The 22,920-nt window shown below is 41.0% G+C and overlaps 1 protein-coding gene across 1 annotated transcript in view; it reads right to left on the minus strand.

Moving 5' to 3' along the window:
• The window catches only part of LOC132816198 (band 4.1-like protein 4B), a 373,493-nt gene that overhangs the window by 39,996 nt on the left and 310,577 nt on the right, over window positions 1-22,920 (minus strand). Inside the window, exons 20-21 of the mRNA XM_060825694.1 lie at window positions 18,432-18,499; window positions 4,557-4,658 (exon numbers count right to left, since the gene is read on the minus strand). Coding sequence (XP_060681677.1) covers window positions 4,557-4,658; window positions 18,432-18,499 — 170 coding nt within the window. The remainder of the gene's footprint in view (window positions 1-4,556; window positions 4,659-18,431; window positions 18,500-22,920) is intronic.

Raw genomic sequence — 22,920 nt, forward strand, 5'->3', positions numbered from 1 at the left:
ATTAATTGAACTGCAATAAGAAGCATCAACAGTCCTTCAGGTCCTGCTGTAGTTGCTGAAAGACATTTTTGGACAAAGATTCCACTTTTCTTCATACTGTGGAAGCTCCAAGTGACTTGCTCAGGATGGTGGTTACTATTTCTTCTTTGTTCTCAAAGTCTTGTAATGAAGAGTCTGCAGTCACATTCATTTCTTCTTTAATCGCTTCACCATCTGTCAATGATTTCTTGTATTTTGCCAGAAGATGACAAACGTGAAAGGATGCTTCACAGCAGGACTTATTTTTGTTGCTGGTTTAGAAAAAAATGACTGTTGAGCTTTCAAAACAGCTTTCAGCTCATCAACCTTATCTGGAACGTGCTGTTCAAAGAAAAACTATCCTTGACTTGACTATGCATTGTTATGTGGTGTTGTTCCAAATTCCCTTTCTTACTTATCAATATATTTAGTCATATATGAAGCAATCACACTTTTTGTGACAAATTGAAATTCAATTTCTCACTTAGTGGGGAGGTTGGACATTTTTGGTTTCTTTTTAGATGGTCCTGGTTTGATCACTCATCACTGATTCACCTTGTAGTTTATAATGTCATTCTGTTGCAGATTGACCTCTGGATCCACACCTCTGGAATGCTTTTTAAAAATGTATTCACTCACAGAATATGGGCAGATCTGACTATGCCAGCATTTATTGCCCAGAGAGCAGTTAAGAGTCAACCACATTGTTATGGATCTGGATTCAAATCTAGGCTAGACAAGGTAAGGACAGTAGATTTCCTTCCCTAATGGTCTTTAGTGAACTAGACGGGCTTTTCCAACAATTGACAATGGATTCATGTTCATCATTAGACTCTCAATGCCAGATTTTTTAAAAATTGAATTCGTATTCCACAGGATTTGAACCCACTCTCCCAGAATAAGAGGTATGGTTAATAAGCAAATGACACCAAACTTGAAGGTGTAGTGGACAGCGAAGATGGTTGCCTCAGTGTACAACAGAACCTTGATCATATCGGGACAATGGGCTGAGGAGTGGCAGATAGAGTTTAATTTAGATAATTGCAAGGTGCTGTATTTTAGAAAGGCAAATCAGGGCAGGACTTATACAGTTAATGGTAAAGTCCTGGAGATCTTGGAATTCAGGTTCATAGTTCCTTGAAAGTGGAGTCACAGGTAGACAAGAAGGTGACATTTGGTTTGTTTGCCTTTATACATCAGTAAATTGAATATAGGAGATGGGAGGTCATGTTGCAGTTGTATAGGACATTGGTTACTGGAAAAGCACAGCAGGTCAGGCAGCATCCAAGGAGAATGATTCCTGAAGAAGGGCTCATGCCTGAAACATCTATTCTCCTGCTCCTTGGATGCTGCCTGACCTGCTGCGCTTTTCCAGCAACACATTTTCAGCTCTGGTCTCCAGCATCTGCAGTTCTCACTTTCTCCTAGGACATTGGTTAGGCCACTTTTGGAATGCAATTCTGGTCTCCTGCTACAGGAAGGATGTTGTGAAACTTGAAAGGATGCAGAAAAGATTTACAAGGCTTTGCCAGGGTTGGGTGGTTTGATCCATGGAAGGAGGCTGAATAGTCTAGGGCTTTATACCCTGGAGCATCAGAGGTGACTTACAGAAGTTTATAAAATCATGAGGGTAACTAGCCAAACTCTTTTCCCAGGGGTTGGTGAGTCCAAAAACAGGTTTAAGCTGAGAGGGGAAAAATTTAAAAGGGATCTAAGAGGCAACTTTTTCATGCAGACGGTGGTGCGTGTATGGAATGAGTTGCCAGAAGAAGTGGTGGAGACTGATACAATCACAACATTTAAAAGACATCTGGATGAGTATATGAATAGGAAAGGTTCAGAGGGATATGGGGCAAATGCTGGCAAATGGGTCTAGTTTAATTTAAGGTATCTGATTGGCAAGGGTCTGTTTCCATACTGTACAGCATTATGACTCTATCATTAGCTGAGTTTTTGGATTAAAACACTAGCGATAATACCACTAAACCATAGTCTCCCACACGCTACTGACTGCTTTCAAATGTGGAGGCACAGGAGCTCATCTCTGTGGTCAGGATTTGAACTTTAAAATTTTTTTCTTTCTCTTACTTGTCAAAGGCAGATGGGTGTAATTGTTGAAGGTCTTTCATTTTAGCCCTGGGCATCACTGAATGAGTTTTCAGGGAAGTGTCCCAACCCCACCAGTTTTGGTTGTTTTTTTCAAATACACCCCCTCCACTATATCATCAGACATGGATGCTTATTGGTGGTTGCAGTGTTCAATGTTATTTGCAAATATTCACATGAAGAAGTCCATGCTTATATAAATGTGATCTGGTCAACATTCAAGCTTGGACTGGCAAGTGGTGGTGATAAGTAGTAATGTCACTAGGCTAATAATACAGAAACAGCTGCAAATGTGTTGCTGGTCAAAGCACAGCAGGCCAGGCAGCATCTCAGGAATAGAGAATTCGACGTTTCGAGCATAAGCCCTTCATCCTTCCTGATGAAGGGCTTATGCTCGAAACGTCGAATTCTCTATTCCTGAGATGCTGCCTGGCCTGCTGTGCTTTGACCAGCAACACATTTGCAGCTGTGATCTCCAGCATCTGCAGACCTCATTTTTTACTTAATAATACAGAACCCCAGACAGATGGTGAATATGCTTCACCTTTAACTGTCCTCTGGGCAATTAGAGATGGGCAATAACTGCTGCCCTAGCCAGCAATGTCCACATTCCTTGAAAGAATGAAAAAAAAGTAACATTCTTTCCTTATAAGTGGCAGGAAATGATCATCTGTCACAAGAAAGAATCTAACCATCTCCACTGCAATTTCAGGAGGAGATTCCCATTCCTCTCCAGCAATATCCTGGGTGTTACTATTGACCAGAAATTTAACTGGACTAGCCACATCAATACTGTGGCTACAAAGATAGGAAAAAGTAAAGGTTTACCTCACCTCCCAATTCCCCAAAGCCTTTTTACCACCTACAAGGCACAAGTCAGGAGTGTGATACAAACCTCCCCAATTGCCTGAATGAATGCAGCTCCAAAAATACCTAATAAGTTTGACATCATCCAGGATAAAACAGTCCATTTGACTGGCACCTCATCCACTACCTTACCTATCAAAGGTGCACAGTAGCTACACTTTACATGATCCACCAGATGGATGAATTAAACTCATTAAGGCTCATTATTAAACAGCTTCCAAACCCTCAAACTTTACTACAGAGAAGAACAAAGGCTGAAAGTACAAGGGAACACCATTAGTTCTCCTTTAAGTCATCCATAATTTTCATTTGGAAGTATATCATCATTTCTTCTTTGTCAGTGGATTAAAGTTCTAATTCACCTTAACAGCACTGTGAGCATACCTTCAGCACACAGACTGCAGTGGTCCAAGGCAGTGGCCTACCCTTTCTCAAAAGCAGGTAGGAATGGGTAATTAATGCAGTTCATGATTTCCAGATTTTATCAAAAAATGTAAATAAAAGATTTTGCAATACCTACGCCTCAAATACAGGTCGAAATACTCGAATATGGAACCAAAACACTGTTGCGAAAATGTTAATACATCATCCAATAATCCATTTTAATAGAGTTCTGCACAACGCATTAATTTTCCATGGTAGCCCTGTCGTCACTTACTCATGCTCTTAATCACACTGGAAATTATTGCTTTCTTGGTCAGTTATTGATAGCCCTGAAACATTAACTCTATTTCTTTCCTTCCAAGTGCTGCAAGATCTACTGAGTATTTTCAGTCTTTTCTGTTTTTATATTAGATTTTCAGCACGGCATTATTTTGGTTTTGTAATCCCATATCATTCTCTATGGATGTGCTTAGATTTTTGCAGCTGTGTTTTGTGATTTTTTTTCTGAAATAAGCTCGATGTGTTGTGTTAACCATTGAGTTAAGTATTGGGATGACCAGAAAGACCAGACTCACTTCCCCTAAACCCAGCTTAATAGTTAAGGTTTTTAATCATCTGGTGTTTCACATATAATCAAAAGGAGAGGGTAGTTATGCTGCATGATACTGAATTGTAAAGTTCAGAGTCACACTGCCAAATTATCAAAACATGCATTGTATAACTAGACCAACAGACTGATTCATCCAGATATGCTGTAGTCAGCAAGGTATAGCTGCAGATGACTGTTTTCTTTCCCAAATTTCTTTGCAACATGGTATTGCCAGCAATTCCATGATCTCCAAGCTAAGACTGGAAATTTAATACAGTAACTCATGAGTGTGAAATTAAACCTTGTTATTTCACTATGCCTACTTAAGTTATACCCTTCAATATAGTGAACTCGTCCTTCTTTTGGTATAGTGTGCAACACTTCATTGCATTACCTTCACACTGGTTAATGCATACAGGTGTAACCTTCTGTCTTAACAACCAGTGTTGGTGATTGGTAAGATTCAAATATTAAACATGCAACATGATGAATTTTATATACAAATGTTCACGATTTTTCCCTTTTCGAGACATTATGGTGGACATTTGACTAAATTTAAAAAACTTCAGGTAAGCAATCACACAGGACTCACAAGCTGTATTGTCTTGTAAGTTTCCTTAGGCGTGGAGCTTTTGGCCGTTGTTTCTCCGGAACTCCAGATACTGATGTACTGTCTTGAGGTGGCTCTATAGACCTAGCATTGTGAAAAGAAGAAAGTCAGCTTTGTAATGTTTACTTTGTGAAAAATAGTCAAAAGTAGACATACCCAGTTAAGCGGGTATACACAACTTATTTCATTATAACACATTCCAGCAATGTAAAGAAATCAACGACAACTTATATTGATACAGCATTCTCAACATTGTGAAATATCCCAAGTCACTTTGCAGGAGCATCCTGAAATAATATATAAAACTGATGTAGTTCTATCCGCCGAGCTGGAAGTTTTTGTTGCAAACGTTTCGTCCCCTGGCTAGGCGACATCATCAGTGCTTTGGAGCCTCCTGCGAAGCGCTTCTTTGATGTTTCTTCCGGTATTTATAGTGGTCTGTCCTTGCCGCTTCCGGTTGTCAGTTTCAGCTGTCCGCTGTAGTGATTGGTATATTGGGTCCAGGTCGATGTGTTTGTTGATGGAGTTTGTGGATGAATGCCCTGCTTCTAGGAATTCCCTGGCTGTTCTCTGTCTGGCTTGCCCTATGATAGTGGTGTTGTCCCAGTCGAATTCATGTTGCTTGTTGTCTGTGTGTGGGGCTACTAGGGATAGCCGGTCGTGTCGTTTCGTGGCTAGTTGATGTTCATGTATGCGGATTGTTAGCTGTCTTCCTGTTTGTCCTATATAGTGTTTTGTGCAGTCCTTGCATGGTATTTTGTACACTACATTAGTTTTGCTCACGTTGGGTATAAGGTCCTTTGTTCTAGTGCGTTGTTGTCTGAGCGTGGCTGTTGGTTTGTGTGCCGTAATGAGTCCTAAGGGTCGCAGTAGTCTGGCTGTCAGTTCAGTGACTGCGACCCTTAGGACTCATTACGGCACACAAACCAACAGCCACGCTCAGACAACAACTCACTAGAACAAAGGACCCGATACCCAATATGAGCAAAACTAATGTAGTGTACAAAATACCATGCAAGGACTGCACAAAACACTATATAGGACAAACAGGAAGACAGCTAACAATCCGCATACATGAACATCAACTAGCCACGAAATGACACGACCGGCTATCCCTAGTAGCCGCACACACAGACAACAAGTAACATGAATTCGACTGGGACAACACCACTATCATAGGGCAAGCCAGACAAAGAACAGCCAGGGAATTCCTAGAAGCATGGCATTCATCCACAAACTCCATCAACAAACACATCGACCTGGACCCAATATACCAACCACTACAGCGGACAGCTGAAACTGACACCCAGAAGCGGCAAGGACAGACCACTATAAATACCGGAAGAAACATCAAAGAAGCGCTTCGCAGGAGGCTCTAAAGCACTGATGATGTCGCCTAGCCAGGGGACGAAACGTTTGCAACAAAAACTTCCAGCTCAGCGAACAGAACCACAACAACGAGCACCCGAGCTACAAATCTTCGCAAAAACTTTGAATACGAAACTGAGCCATGCAAGGTTAGATCTCCCAGACTCTGGGGGCAGTAATGGATATAACCTTTGCTACTAGTATGCAGCAGGGTGCAGAGAGAGGTTTGACCTGTGTATATGCACTGTAATTGTCCAGGAAGTTTCCATTGCCAAAGAGCTGATTTGCAATGCCTGGGAAAACTATGCAAGTAGTTACACTGAGCTGCGCTCGAGATTGGGCTGGATATTCAGGACTCATCCAGATACCTAACCCTAAAATTGACTCTAACCTCCAGCATCTGCAGTACTCACTTTCACCTAAAATTGTTATGTTGCTTACTTTCTGGTGTAATTCGTGATTAATAATGCAACCCTCAGCACCCTCAGACATGCAATCTCAAAGCTCAAACTACTCCTGCACATCCCTGATGCATCCCCAGACTGACCACTCAATCCCACGACTTGTCTAATCACCTGACCTGATTACCTATCTCCAGGATACAACTTGAACTCTTGCCGTTTTACCTCCACACCCCAACCGCTCCCCTGGCTCAACAACCCAGCCCTTGTTCAGTATTACGCCTCATCCAGATCTGGCTACCCACTTCTTTCCCATCAAGCAACTGTTCATTAATCCCACTAAAAGGCACAAGACCTTTAGAAACTTAACTAAAAGAAACTGCTGATTTTGTAATAAAGGCCACGTGTCCAATGTGCTGCTTCTTCACCAGTGTTTCTTGTGAATTGCTGGGTTAAAGGCACAAAAAGATAACATTGTAATGATCCCTATTATCTGGAGCAACAGGCATACCAGAAGCTCAGTCAAAGAGATAGGTTTTAAGGAATATCTTAGGAAGGAAAGCAAAATGGAGTCATGTAGATAGGAAATTCCAGAACAAGGGTCCTAACTAACTGAAAGCATGGCCCCCAGTGGTGATATAGTGACAACTGGGAATGCCCAAGAGGCCAGAATTAGTACTCTACCAATATCTTAGAGGACAGTGGTACAGATGAGACAGTATGTCAATTTTAAATCTCACTTTCGAGATTAAAGAAACTAAATCGAGTTTTTATACCAAAGTCACTCAGCATAAGTTAACAAAGAAAGAAATCAAGCCACAGATGTTTGACATGGAGCTGATATGTAAATATTTATTTCATTTATTTTTCTCTAACAATAACTTTGGAAAAGAAAATGATGAGTGGTGGATGATCTAAGTTGCTCAATTTTTGTTAAAAGCATCTTTTCTTAAGATCTTTTCAGTTTGACTTTTTTTTAAAATAGCATCAAAATGATCTAACATATTACAAATAGATCCTCTGTGATTGTGGCTATAGTACATTAGCCCTCCTGATGCTCTCCACAGAACGATAGATTGTAAGTCACGTCTCTCTCTTTTCAATGCCTCGCTTCTATTCAGTTCAATAAGTCTTTCTTTTTTAACTCCATTGCTTGTTGACCATATTGAAGCTATAGAAATATAGCACTGGTATTGTTGCATCACTAATGCTAGCTTGTCATTACACCCTCCCAACAACATGCTATGTGGAGATACCAACAGGGCTATCCTTATTTCCATCCAGTTGTTAACATACATAAACCGACAGTGACCCTCCATATGTAAAGTATTGACTACATCTCAGTTCCAAAAAAAAGGCTACTCTTCCATCTCTGCTCCCTTGGAATTACTCAATCACTTCCTCTTGGTCACTGTCTATCACTGAACCAAACAGTTTGTAATCAAAATGCAATGTTAGAATCTGTGCTTGGTTCAGACCCAGTATCCCATCAACCATAAAGACCTCTTACTTGTTCAGAATGTCTTCTCTTTCCTCTTTCCAGATGTTTTAACATCATAATTCTCTATTGCTCCAAATATCTCTTTGCTGTCTTCCCAATCTAACTCCAACTTGGTCAAACCTCTGCTTACCTTGCTATGCAAAAAGTCATTGCTCACCATCCCAACCTTACTGACTTAGACTTTCTGCCTCTTAAAATCCTTCTGAGATGTCTTGTACGACAATTTCCTCTCTACTCTTCTCCAGCCTGGTCGTTTTCTCTCCATTCTGTATTTTTCTCCCTCACCCTCCATCTTCCCATGAAATATCCATTCCTTTAACTCCAGTTTTTTATATATTTCTCTTTCCTTTTCTCCCTGACTATTTTTGATAGAAGCTATTACCTCTATCAAATTGTACTTTTGGGAACTGTACCCTATTCCTCTCTAATTGTCATGCACCTCCAAAACCAATCTCTTCAATCTACATGTCCATCATCCTTCTTAGGTTCTCCTTTCAGGTCTCAGCAATCATTACTCTTTCTTCTATTGAAGTGCCTTGACAGTTGCCTGTGGAAAATGCTGTATGAATGCAGGTTGTTGACTATAATCGTAGACTGGAAAACCCATCAACATCGGGGAATTGAATCCAAGAGTTTCTAATCCGCTTATGTCTGTACCATACTGTGTAAAGAATTTTCAAATTGAACAAAGAGAAATATTTAACAATTTCTTTAATTATGTCAAATTCTTTCCTTTACTGTCCTCCTCTTCTAAAGGTAATAACTCCTTCTAGAGTATGGTTTCCAAAGGACATTTGTGGACACTTTCTTTACACACAAAGCTGTGGTGAGCATTTGACTGCAGGTTGTGAAAAGCATGTCAATAGCACCTGATTTTGGCATCCAGGCTCCATGTACATTCCAGTGGGGAACCTTGCATAGCAACAGAGAGCAGGAACCTAAGCTGATTCTTCCCCTTCCAAGTGACAGTAATGAACTGTCACGCATCAATTCACCACTCAAATAAAATCAACTCAGAAGAGGAACAAACCTGGGGTTATTCAGCTTACACAGCACAACACTATAAGGGGCAGTTTCCTATGAGGCTACCAGGACAAAGTGTTTTTAAGTGAGAGTCCTAAGTCATTTTGCCAACTCTTACTCTTAATTTAGGCAAATTAATCAACTGAAGAAATTTAGGCTGGTCTTAATGCTGTCTGCTGAGGGCAGCCTTTACAATGAAATGTGCATGTGTATAACAAAGAAACTGGACTGAATTCAATTGCATCTCCGTAGAGATCCACATAAGTGATGCTCATTTAAAAGAGATAGCAAACATAGAAAATTACTATTTCCAGTACATAAAAATATTTATAACAGAAAGTATAACTTGTATAACTCAATGGTAAAATGGAAAGCATTAAGCTTAATAAACAACTTAATTCTGCAGCCACCTACTTCAATGTGTGAAAGCTGTCAGCCATTCTGTCAGCACTGACTGTGAGGGCTGAAGCTTGGCAGAATAATAATACATTAGCATTTAAAAAAAAATGCAATGAAGTAATCTAATGGAATGACAATGATAATACCTTATGATCATGTATGCATTACAAACTTAGAGCATGACATTTTTCCCCCAAATAGAAAACATCATACTAGAGCATCTATGTAAACACACTAATGTGGTGTAGCATTTCAATTATAGTGAGGTTTTTGTAGATGTTTGTTTAACCAATTGCATAGAATATTCCATTTTTATTAAAAATTGAGCAGTGTCAATATTCTGAGATTAGATTCTTGGAACTGGGCAACCCGGTTAAATAGTGAGAATCATCAACGTGAACATAATTCAATAGCCACAGGTACAGGGATGAGTGGGGATCAATTATGGCACATTTCCTCCTCAACACAGCTCAGTCACCTCTCTTATGTCATTCATACTTTTGCACAGTTACTAGAGTCAACCTCCCACAATCAGCATTGTCCAGTCCTCAATCCTCTCCTATTCCACATTTTCTCTCACTAACCTTGTGGAATACTTCAATTTGTACTGCCCATTATCATCAGCTGTCTGGCCATCTAACTTGTACACTTGCCAAGACAAACCGCACAGTCAATTAAGAAAAGGAAGAAAGAAATGAGAGGAAAGGTAGAGAAAAGGACTGAAGAGACAAACAGATAAGGTGAGAAAAACAGGAAGAAATAGAAAAATACCTGAAGAAATGGCACTAGAGAAAAGAAAGCTGATGGAGTGAAGATCAATGAGGTACAGGTGAAAGGGAGTGCATGCTAGACAGAGTCTGAAAAATGTAGGTACACATAGAAAGGAAAATAGATTCAGCAAGGAACGAAACAAATTAACAATCAAAAGATAAAAGTAGAGAAAAATAAACTGTAATTAAGAAAGCCAAAGAAAACCAAGAGCAGGGAGAGAGAGAAGAAAAACTAGAGAGAAGGAAAAAACAGAGAAAAGGAGAAAGAGAAAATTGAGAGAGAAAAATAAAACAGAAAGAAAAAAGAAAATTTCATGTGGTGTGTGTTTAATGCCTTCCAAAGACTGCGACAAAAGCACTTACAGCGAAGTTGGGGTCATATTATTACTGCAAATCAGTCAGCACACGAAATAAAACTGCATTTCTCTGAATATCCTCTTTATCATTAAAATAAAATCACGTACTGGTCATTTGCACTTACAAGTTACGCATGTTATCGAATATACATGGATACAAATAACAATATCATTGATAAAACGGTGTGTAAATTTGAGTCACTTCCATTTCCTCAGTCTCTGCACATGCACACACAGTCTTTAAATCAAGATGGTGTCCTAATGGAATGTGTGCTCAGTTTGTTAGCTGCTCCTCCTAGGTGCTATGCCATGACTGTCGTTGTTGTCAGTTGGTCTAACTCCCAGTAGCAGTTGATAGTGACAAGATGATTAGTTTCTGTGAAAGCGAAAATGTACATTCATGGCCTATCTGGGATGTGATGTGTCATAAGCAGCTCATTACTTTGCTTAGATTGCTATTCTTCACAAGCACCTCACTGGCTGATGTGATCATAATCTCATTGCACAGCTGTGACTAGTTAAATCGTTTTTTCTTGCTTTCCTCAGACTAGGTTCAACTTCTTGACGGCTTACATAGGTGTACTTCAGCATTTCTTTTCTCATCTCCTCAGGGATAATGACTCTGTCTTTTGAACAATGCCTTTTGGCCTCATCTATGTATGGGCACGTAATGGTGCAGTGGTATTATCGGCAGACTATTAATCCAGAGACTCAGGCAACATTCTGGGAACCTGGGTTCAAATCCCACAATGGCAGATGGGGAAATTTGAATTCAATAAATATCTAGAATTGGGAATCTCATGGTTATTATGAAACCATTGCTGAATGCTGGAAAAACCCATCTGGTTCATTAAAGCCTCTTAAGGGAAGGAAATTGTCGTCTTTACCTAAATGTGACTCTAGACCCATAGCGATGTGGTTGACTCTCAAATTGCCTTCTGGGCAATTAGGAGTGGTCAATAAATGCAGGTCTAGCTAGTGATGCCCACATCCCATGAATTAATTTTTAAAATTTCCTAAAGTATCTTACAGTGAGAGTGATTTGAGCAAGACGCTGGTCTTTCACATTCAGTGCCTCTGCTGAGTTGATGGTTTCCAGAGTACGAGATAAAAACAATGACTGCAGATGCTGGAAACCAGATTCTGGATCAGTGGTGCTGGAAGAGCGCAGCAGATCAGGCAGCATCCAAAGAGCAGCGAAATTGACATTTTGTGCAAAAGCCCTTCATCAGGAATAAAGGCAGTGAGCCTGAAAGCGTGGAGAGATAAGCTCGGGGAGGGTGAGGGTGGAGAGAGGGTAGCATAGAGTACAATGGGTGAGTGGGGGAGGAGATGAAGGTAATAGGTCAGGGAGGAGAGGGTGGAGTGGATAGGTGGAAAAGGAGCTAGGCAGGTCGGACAAGTCCGGACAAGTCATGGGGAGAGTGCTGAGCTGGAAGTTTGAAACTAGGATGAGGTGGGGGGAAAGGGGAAATGAGGAAGCTGTTGAAGTCCACATTGATGCCCTGGGGTTGAAGTGTTCCGAGGCGGAAGATGAGGCCTTCTTCCTCCAGGCGTCTGGTGGTGAGTGAGCAGCGGTGAAGGAGGCCCAGAACCTCCATGTCCTCGGCAGAATGGGAGGGGGAGTTGAAATGTTGGACCACGGGGCGGTGTGGTTGATTGGTGCGGGTGTCTCGGAGATGTTCCCTAAAGCGCCCTGCTAGGAGGCGCCCAGTCTCCTCAATGTAGAGGAGACCGCATTTGGAGCAACAGATACAATAAATGATATTAGTGGATATGCAGGTAAAACTTTGATGGATGTGGAAGGCTCCTTTAGGGCCTTGGATAGAGGTGAGGGAGGAGGTGTGGGCATAGGTTTTACAGTTCCTGCGGTGGCAGGGGAAAGTGCCAGGATGGGAGGGTGGGTCGTAGGGGGGGGGTGTGGACCTGACCAGGTAGTCACGTAGGGAATGGTCTTTGTGGAAGGCGGAAAGGGGTGGGGAGGGAAATATATCCCTGGTGGTGGGGTCTTTTTGGAGGTGGCGAAAATGTCAGCGGATGATTTGGTTTATGTGAAGGTTTGTAGGGTGGAAGGTGAGCACCAGGGGCATTCTGTCCTTGTTACGGTTGGAGGGGTGGGGTCTGAGGGCAGAGGTGCGGGATGTGGGCAAGATGCGTTGGAGGGAAATTGCGGTCTCTAAAGAAGGAGGCCATCTGGTGTGTTCTGTGGTGGAACTGGTCCTCCTGGGAGCAGATACGGCGGAGGCGGAGGAATTGGGAATACGGGATGGCATTTTTGCAAGAGATAGGGTGGGAAGAGGTGTAATCCAGGTAGCTGTGGGAGACGGTGGGTTTGTAAAAAATATGTCATGTCAAGTCGGTCGTCAGGTCCAGGAAGGGGAGGGAGGTGTCAGAGATGGTCCAGGTAAATTTAAGGTCAGGGTGGAATGTGTTGGTGAAGTTACATCAAGCTATTGCTTCCTGTTGAATCTGGAAGATTCCAAATTCTGTCTTGGCCTCCTCAATGTTTTCATCAGCAATGCCAAAATGCTGTCAAGAGCAGCAATGTAAAATCCATTGTCCTTACTTGCATATCATGCCAAGATAACATATCTGCAAATGGTATAACAGAAACAGAAGCAGTTTGAAGACGATTTTTTGATGTGGTTTGTGGTCAGACACTAATGTCACTTTGTCTCTCTCAAATAAGTGTTTATTAAAGTGCTCACAAACAAAGACAACAGCCAAACATTTTTTCTCAATTTCAGCATATTGTCACAGTTTGACATAACATCCTTGATAAAAATGCACCTGGTTGTCCTTGCTGCATTTTCTCACTGGCTTCACACTGCAAAGTGACTTCACCTTTGAAATTTTAGTGCCTCAGCACTGTCACTGTCATCACTAGTTGTTTGATTCTATTGAGAACTGCTTCTTATTTCGTATATCCTTAGCAGTGAGTTGCACAGATAGTCACACTCTTGATGACAAATTAGGTAAGGACTTTGCTGAACAATCCACAAATTCATCAAATTATTGCACTGTTTTCATATCTATTGATTGCTACATCTCTGCTACAGATCTCACTTCGTCAGGAACCAGGTGAAGTGCTTTTGCTTGTCAATACATTACTTCAGGCATCTTCAATTGCACCTTGCACTGCTGAACATGCTTCTTTTCTTTTGTTAGATGTCCTCTGCAATATTTACATACTGTCCTCTGGTTTTGATCTTTCTGCTGGCTTTTCTGCAAATATTTTGTTCTTGTTTCCAATCTTTTGTTGACATTTAGCTGGAATGTTTCTCAGCATAAAGCAAAGCCTGGAGTCCAACATCTCATCTTCAGACTGGACACTTTACAAACTTCTGGACTTAATGTTGAGTTCAACACCGTCAGATTGTGAACCCATTCTCATTCCTTCCTTTTCTTTTAAGCTTTACTTGTTACATGCTACACTCTGTCATCATGTCCTCTCTCCCCTCGTCCCACTCTACTGGGACTGTCTGTTCTGTCCAACTGACAAAGAAAGATACTATGTGCCAGTCTTGGTGACTTGCATTGATTTCTTATCACAGAGAGAAAGTCAGCTAGATCGCAATTGTGTTGAACACTGAACACAATCTCTTAGCCAGATAGAGAGTGAATATGTTTCCGTGCAGCACAGTGTGATGTCAATGAAAACCTGCAGCATGTTCAAACAGCCTCTTGTTGTCCTCTTGCTAAGAACATTAGAAGTAGGTACTCACCTACATTAGAGGAAAAAGTGAAGTCTGCAGATGCTGGAGATCAGAACTGAAAATGTGTTGCTGGTTAAAGCGCAGCAGGTCAGACAGCATCCAAGGAACAGGAAATTCGACGTTTCGGAAGGGCTTATGCCCGAAATATCGAATTTCCTGTTCCTTGGATGCTGCCTGACCTGCTGCGCTTTAACCAGCAACACATTTTCAACTCACATACATTAGCCTCACTCTTCCTTTAGCTCTGATCTGAACAGTTTATTTTCATAAATAGCATAAATAGTGTCAGAAGAGTCTCTAAAGTTTTCAAAACCTCTCCTGTCTGGTGTTTCTGCTTCTCAGTGAGATCTGGGATGCAATACAGCTTATAGCACTCCTGCCTCTGCACTGTTGTCGTGTTGCAACTCATATGCTCAGAATTTTTAATTAATTCGGTTGTTATTTCATTGTTTTGCCACTGGAGTAGAAATAAAAATCAAATTCTGTCTCATATCTCCTTACAATTTTAAGGGCAGGAGGAAGTGAAAAATGCATATTCATTTTGACTCATCCAGTCATTTGAAGATGTAACCTGTTGTTTTAACTTCTCCCTTGATATTTCTTTTAGTAGTTGTCTCTCTTACAGTTTTGAAAATACATACATAAATGCCCTACTCTGACACCATATTTCAAATGAAGTGTGTTTGATAGTTCCACAGATTGCATACAAAGGCAATTAAAGCAGAGGTTGAGGTCACAAGACAACAGTAAGCCAGTGCACTAGTGGTACAATTGTAATTTTCAAAATAAAAAGCAATATGATTCTGGTAAACAAAGCAAAGTTAGCTGACAAAAACATTCTACTAGAATTGTGATGCTGGCTACTGTGAGATACTGGAGCATTACATTAAGCAACAGTTGTCAAAGGATCTGCCAGAGTTCTTTAAAAAAATACCTTTTGGATGAACGGATATAATTGCAAATCTCACAGCAGATAGATTTGGGTCAAGAAGGAAATTAAGATGTAAGAAGTCAAACATAAATGCAATCCTCCAGGAGTCTGCTGACTTTCAGTCGTAAGACAGATGAGAAGAGTGGGCTGGACAGCCAACCTCCTCTTAATACACCTCTTACTAGTTTAATTTAAAAACATTAATGAAAATTGCTGCCTAAAATGATACGTGTTCCACCCTTAACACTCATCAAACAAGTTTCCCATGAGTTGGAAAGAAAAGAATCAAACTGTTCTCTGGGCAGGAAGGGTCAGTGTTTCTCCATAGCCCACCAAGCTGCTCTGTCACTTCCACTCATAATCGCACTGTGATCAGATCCAGCTGCCACATGACCCTGTGACCTGCTGCTATTCCCCATAGACCACACTATTATCACCAGCATGCCCATCTTCTCCCTGCTGATTCTTTTTCCATGGTGTCACATTCTAGTGTATTCTGAATTTCAACTTAATTTTTATATTTAAAAATGGACCATGACAAGTGCAGAAAGATGTCTGCCTCAGGAACACCTAACTTATTTTGTAGGCTGGAACATTCCCTCATCTCAAAAGGGAACAAAAAGACTGATGTTGATTCAATGTCTCTTCCTGAAACAAATTCAAAAGGGTAATTCCACACTAAATGAGCCATTGGACTGCCTGCTTCAAACTTCAGTGGTGTGAAAGTCTTAGCATAGGATGCTTAAACATCCTAGCTACTCCACCATATTTGGAAAATGACACTGGTCTTGAAAGGGTCACACGAGGAAAGTTATATTTTCTGATTACCTTTGAGAACAATAAGTGGCTCTATGGAGATAATTCCATTGGAAAGTGATTGAACCAGCTGCTAGTCAACTAATCAAAAGGTCTGAAGCAGCAATAGCTTGAAAGTAGGAGAAGAACTCTCCTCAACCTTTCCCATCTTTTGAGCTCACCTGAGAAACATGACTGTAAGAAGCCTCGCGGTTAACTGACAAAACACACATTTCTTACATACAAATATACTGATCATAGAAATTAAAAAGGAAATGTAGGTTTTGCCAATGACAGTGACCCTCCCACCATACCCTTACCAGATTTTCAGCACACCACCCTCAATCTTCTCCATGGATGGACTTTCTCAACAATCCACTTTCATAGACAAATCTTTCTTTTCCTGCAATCCAGTTCCTCAGCTGCAGTCTTGCATCATAAGCCTACAAGCTCAACCCAGTCAACCAGCCTTCCAGTCTGGCTGAGGCGAGGAAATCAAGACAGAAGCTGAAAATCATATCTTGTCATTAAATTTGGCATGATCTGGAGGACACCTCTAATTCTAACTTCCCAGCACACTAAACTCCATTAGCCATCCAGTTGCTAAACACTCTATTGATGCTTGTGCTCAAACAGAGCTGTGAACTAGTTGTTGAAGAGGAAGATAAATAGAAGGACAAATATCTCATCACAATGAAGTGTTCTATCAGCCGGAAAATCTTAAAAACAAGCCTCACTGATAGGATCCCTAATTAAATGGCACTAAATGCTGAGAAAGGCTGATGAGGGTGGTCTGAGGCTTGCTCTTCCCAAAAAAAGAGGCTATCATGGCAAAAGTGATCATCGGAATAGCACAACATGGAACTATCCGCCGGATGCTCAAGGAGTCTTTCAATTTTCTGTAGGGCCAACCTGGTACACAGTTTGCTGATTATGAATTATGAATTAAACATATCAGGAACAAAGTAGATCTTAAAGCTCCATCTCGAATATTACAGAGCTCAGGTGGCATAGGTCTTGCAGTATTTTGAGCATCTGACAACTCATTACTGAGACAGATGGGAAAGAGGTAAGTAGATATTTTCAGGCTTACTACCATCTGTGTTCTTACAGACTCAATAAGCTTTGTGCAGTTAGGAAGGAGAGACCCCACCCACAGTGAGACACAGCCTGAGTGAGTATATAGTTTGGGAAATTTGGAGGCAATGTGGAAATTCGATAAAGAGGGGAAGAGATGCATTTTACTTGCTTTTTATGGTTACTGGTTTATAAGATTCCTTTTAAAACAGGAGTGTGACATCATAGGTAAACCGCAAGTTCATTGGTTGGTGATAGCTACTAATTTGACTATATATTATAGGTTACCTTCAGATTAAGGGTAAATAGACAAAATATTTACAGGCTACAAGCTAAAAGACCAGCTTTTTAAAATCAAAGTAAATAGAGATGCTGACCCTATTGTGGCACGTAGTGATCACACCTGTGGCAAGCGTTGGTTTCTTGAGGAACATCCGGCTCTAAGTTAACGAGCTGGGAGTCTCAGCTTCAAACACACCTAGATGTTGTGCTTCAGCAGGCAGTCACACCCCTTGGATTAACGGCCTTAAATTCAAATCAGTGATCAGGGACAGGAGGTTGTGACTAAGAACGAGACAGATAGAAGGCTCCAGCCCTTGAGCTTGTCTAACAGGTTTGAGATTCTTGCTCCCTGAATCAATAAGAGTGGGTGCTGTCAGGAGGATGAGCAAACTGACCATAGCACTGTGGTACAGGGAGTCATTCATGAGAGGGGAGAAAAGAGAAATGTAGTTGTAATAGGGGATAGTATAGTCAGAGAATAAGACAGCCTTCTCTGTGGTCTGGACCAAGAGTCCTGACGGTTGTGTTGTCTGCCTGGTTCTGCAGAGTAACTTGAACTTGAAGGACTTGTTGTATGAGAAATGATTGAGGACTCTGGGTCTTTCCTTGATGGAGTTTAGAAGGATGAGGAGAATCTCATTGAAACTTATAGAATACTGAGAGGCCGACACAGACTGAATATGGAGAACTTGTTTCCACTAACAGGAGAAACGAGGACCTGAGGGCACAGCCTCAGAATGAAAGGATGGCCTTTTACAACTGAGATGTGGAGGACTTTCTTCAGCCAGAGGGTGGGGAAATCTGTGAAGCTCATTGCTGTAGAAGGCTCTGGAGGCCAAGTCATTGTGGGGGTATTTAGGTTTTTGATTGATAAATGGATCATGGGTTACATGGAGAAGGCAGGAGAATGGGGTTGAGAAATATATCATTAGTTATCAGTGAATCAAATGGGTGGCAGACTCGAGGGGCCAAATGGCCTAAGTCGGCTCCTGTATCTTACATTCTTATGGACTTCATACTCTTTGGCAGAGAGGTAATAAAATGATTTCTTTTAAAAAAATGCTGAGGGAAAATATAATCTTAGAAAATGAAAATTCTCCAATTAATGATGACATACCTTGAAATGTTAGACAAAATGAAACACAGATGTCATCTGGACTACTCTGTCTTATGAGAAAAGTCTTCGATGGGAAGATCAGAGAACATGTGCAAAGATATTAGGAAAGACTTTGACTGACCTTACACTGTCCACTGGTGTGCCTGATGATTTAGTTTGGCTGCTCAGAACTGGCTCTTCTTTTTTAAACTGTTAAAAGGAAAAGCAGCAATGAGAAACAATCAACGTTCATTTTATTTGGCAGCCATGAATTGGCAGTATCTGTATTCCTGCTGCTATGCAAATGCTACAAATCTGTGAATTGATTAGTCTGTCTGGAGAACAGCTATACAGCAGAATGGCAATAACCTGCACCAACTAGGCATGTGCACAGAATTGCCAACTCATCATGCATCCAAAACTTCTTTGTATCATGATGAAATGTAGCAGTATGAATCATGCTGCTGGAAAAATAACCCATTCCTCACTCTTTTTAATTTTGAAATTTCAAATTTTCATGAAATTATAATTTTAGCTCAAATCATAGAAGTTTATGACAAAGAGGAAGACCGTTTGGTTCATTATATCTGCTTGAAAAAGTACTATCCAAATCCAGGTTAAATGATCTGAATCGTAAAGGAAATAATAATGACCTTATGCTTCATGTACCTGGCATATTTTCACCTTTGGCAGTTCAGTTTTAGTAACAATGCAGTAGAGAAAACAGATGTGCAGAGAAATATCAGGGAGGAGCTAGAGTAGGCCATTTAGCATATCAAGCCTGTTTCATAATTCAATGTGGTCATGGCTGAATCTCTATCTTAATGACATACTCTCACTCACTTCCCATTTCCTTGATACCTTTAATATCTAGAAATCTATTTATAGAACATAGAACATTACAGCGCAGTACAGGCCCTTCGGCCCTCGATGTTCCACCGCCCTGTCATACTAATCTGAGGCCCATCCCACCTACACTATTCCATGTACGTCCATTTGCCTGTCCAATGACATTTCTTTCTGTAATATATCCTGACTGAATCATTTTGTGTGATTGAGAATTCCGAAGGGGCATCACCCATTCACCTGAGCACTAAAAAGTTTATGTGTTCTGTGGCCGTGCCCCCTTGTTCCAGATTTCCAAACAAGGGAACATCATCCTTATATCCAGTTGTCCAGTTCTCTCAGAATTTCATATGTTTCAATGAGATCCCCTCTTTTTCTTCTAAGTTTCAATGAATACAGGCCCAGTCAACCCAATCTCTCCTTATACAATATGGCCAACACTTTTGCGAGAAAAAATGTCATAATGAAGCCGAAGCAGTATACTAAATGTTTTCTAGCACATTCCACATAGTTAAGTAACCAAACTGCAAGTGAAGCAACTGCAGTTATTTCCAAGGTTTCAGCTGGAACATGTTACTGTCACAGTATCTTCACACATCAGTCATCCATCCGCAGATCAAACTTTATTCTCCACAGCCATATGGTCTTCAAAATCAAGAATGACAAAGTTATAAATGACTGGAACTGTGAACTCTGCTGGTATAGAAAATGTCCTCATCTTTTGTTGTTATTTCAGGCACGTATATGGTACATTTGTATTACATCACCTCTAACCATACAGGTTTTGCATAATTCACTGAAACTAAACTGTGACTTGTAATTATATAGTAGGTTAATGTAATAAACTGGAGCATTAAGCAACATTTGAAACTGAGCTACACGGGATGGCGTTAGGGTTCTTGGATAAAAGGTTTCAATGAAGAACTGTATTGCAGTTAAGACACAAACTCCGTTTCTCTGTTCTCCACATATTTTGCTGGGTTTGCTGAGTTTCCTCAGCATTTTGTTTTTATTTCAGATCTTCAGCATCAGCAGTATTTTGCCTTTATTTAACTTGGTTAGAGGTAGCTTCTAAGTAATGTCTTAAAGGAGGTAAAAAAAGATAGAGGAACGGAGAACTTTGGGGAATGATTCCAAAGCTTAGGACGCAGGCAGCTGGAGACATAAAGACCAACTAACCTGAAGAATTTTCAAAATTACATATTATCATATCATAGAATCCCTACAGTGCAGATAAAAGCCATTTGGCCCATCATATCTGCACTGACCCTCTGAACAGCATCCCGCCCAGATCCACATTCCCCTCCCCCATCCATTACCGTGCATTTACCTGTTTAATCCACCCAGCCTACACATCGCTGGACACTATGGGGAAATTTAGCAAGACAATCCACCTAACCTGCATATCTTGGACTGTGGGAAGAAATCCACATGGACATTGCGAGAATGTGAAAACGCCACTCACACAATTGCCTGAGGGTATAATTGAACTAAGATCCCTAGGGCTGTGAAGCAGCAGTGCTAACCATTGTGCCACCCTGCCGCCCATTAGACCAAAATTGATGACCACAGCTATCACCAAGAAGTGGACACAAAGATAGTAGATTTGGGAAAGTCGCAGGGGATTGGAAAACTGCAAATATAAATTCCTATTCAAGGAAAGAGCAGAAAATGACGCCCAGCTACCCTAACATCTGACATTGGGAAAATGTTGGAATCTATTATTTAGTAGCAGAATATTTAGAAAATAATAAACAATCAAGTTGGGTCAAAGTGGTTTTGTAAAAGCAAAATTGTGTTTGACAAATTCACTCAAGAGTTTTTTGAGCATGTGACAAACAGATTTGGACAAAGGGGAATCAGTAGATGCAGTACATTTTGATTTCCAAAAGGCAATACATAAAAGATTACTGCACAGAATAAATGTTTATGACATCAGCGGTGACATGTTAGTATGGATGTCATAATCAGCTAACTTATAGGAAACAGAGTCAGCATAAATAGGTCATTTTCAGTTGAGGAAACTCTAGCTAGTAGAGTATCAAAGGTATCAATGTTTGAGACTGCAACTATTGCCAAACTAAGTTAATCATTTTGACAAATAGACCAACTATATTTCAGCTAAGTATGCTGATAATACAAAGATAGGTAGAAAAACAAGCTGTAAGCAGATTATGAACGGCCATATTTTTATCTTCAGGGAAGATAGAGGAAGTCAGGAAAATTCCTGGCTTCACAAATCTACCTCAGAGAATATTGGTTCTGAAGGAAGAAAGACAGTTGTTTCTACAAATTATTTAAGTCCCAGATATCCTGTTGACATCACTGCATTGTTACCATTTAGCACATCCAGGAATTTCCACAACAAAATGCTTTCAAGCTGGAAGATAAGGAAATGGAAATCTCACAAAATTTCTGGCCTGTTCTTTATCTAGTGAATTAACTTTTGCATCTTTCAATGCCTTGCTTACAATTTTTAGACCAGGATCTCAGACATTCTTAAAAGTCTGGGCTTTGATTTGATGGTCCAAATTTTGCACGGGGAATAACAATTAGGCTATCATTGCTCACATTATATTGCACAAAATTAAAAAACTGAAGAAATAAAAACCAAATAGCTTTTACAGCTCCTTGAGCCCTCTTCATTATTCAATAAGATTATAGCGAATCTTCCACCACAGTTAACTTTTCTGTCTCATTTTCACTACCCTCAATTCCCTTCAAATCATATCGGACAGAAGAGGCTTTACAGGGGTATTCAGTGGGGCCCAGGTCTCAGGCACAGAGCCTGTCCCTGTTGCACAGAAGGAAAGGAGGGAAAGGAAGGGGGTGTTTGTCATTGGGGACTCAATCGTTAGAGGGTCAGATAAAAGGTTTCTTGGGAATGACCGAGAATCACGGTTGGTGTGTTGCCTCCCAGGTGCCAGGGTCAGTGATGTCTTGGATTGTATCTTTGGGGTCCTGAAGGGAGAGGGTGACCAGCCCCAAAGTCGTGGCCCACATAGGTACCAACGACATAGGTAGAAAAACGGATAGGGATGGAAGGCAGGATTTCACGGAGGTAGGGTGGAAGCTGAGAGCTAGAACAAACAGTGTTGCTATCTCTGGTTTGTTACTCGTGCCATGTGATAGTGAGACAAGAAATAGGGAGGGATATCAGCTGAACACGTTGCTGCAGGGATGGTGCAGGAGGGAGGGTTTCAGGTACTGGGATAATTGGGGCTCATTCTGGGGAAGGTGGGACCTGCACAAACAGGACGATCTTCACTTGAACCAAAGGAGTACTAATATCCTGGGTGGAAATTTTGCTGGTGTTATTCGGGTGGGTTTAAACTAGCTCAGCAGAGGCATGGGAACCTGAGGTGTCCTTGCAGTGCACAGGACGATGAGAGTAGGGAGGACAGGGACAGGATTTCACAGTCACAGGAATGTGTTGGCAGATAGCAAGCTGGTTTGAAGTGTTACTACTTCAACGCTAGGCGTATCCAATGTGAGCTTGCAGCATGGATAGGTACCTGGGATTTCAATGTTGCGGCCATTTCGGAGACATGGATACAGCTGGTTGAGGAATTGAAATTGCAGGTTCCAGGGTTTGGATCTTTCATTGAGAACAGGCAAGGCGATAAAAGAGGGGGAGGTGTGGCCTTGTTAGTTAAAGATAGTATAACGGTGGCTGAAAGAACTTTTGATGAGGAGTCATCTACTGACATAGTATGGGCTGAGGTTAAAACAGGGAGGAGAGGTCACACTGCTTGGAGTTTTTTATAGGCCTCCACAGAGTACCA

The sequence above is a fragment of the Hemiscyllium ocellatum genome, chromosome 5 (assembly GCF_020745735.1).
Source record: "Hemiscyllium ocellatum isolate sHemOce1 chromosome 5, sHemOce1.pat.X.cur, whole genome shotgun sequence".
NCBI classification, from domain to species: domain Eukaryota; kingdom Metazoa; phylum Chordata; class Chondrichthyes; order Orectolobiformes; family Hemiscylliidae; genus Hemiscyllium; species Hemiscyllium ocellatum.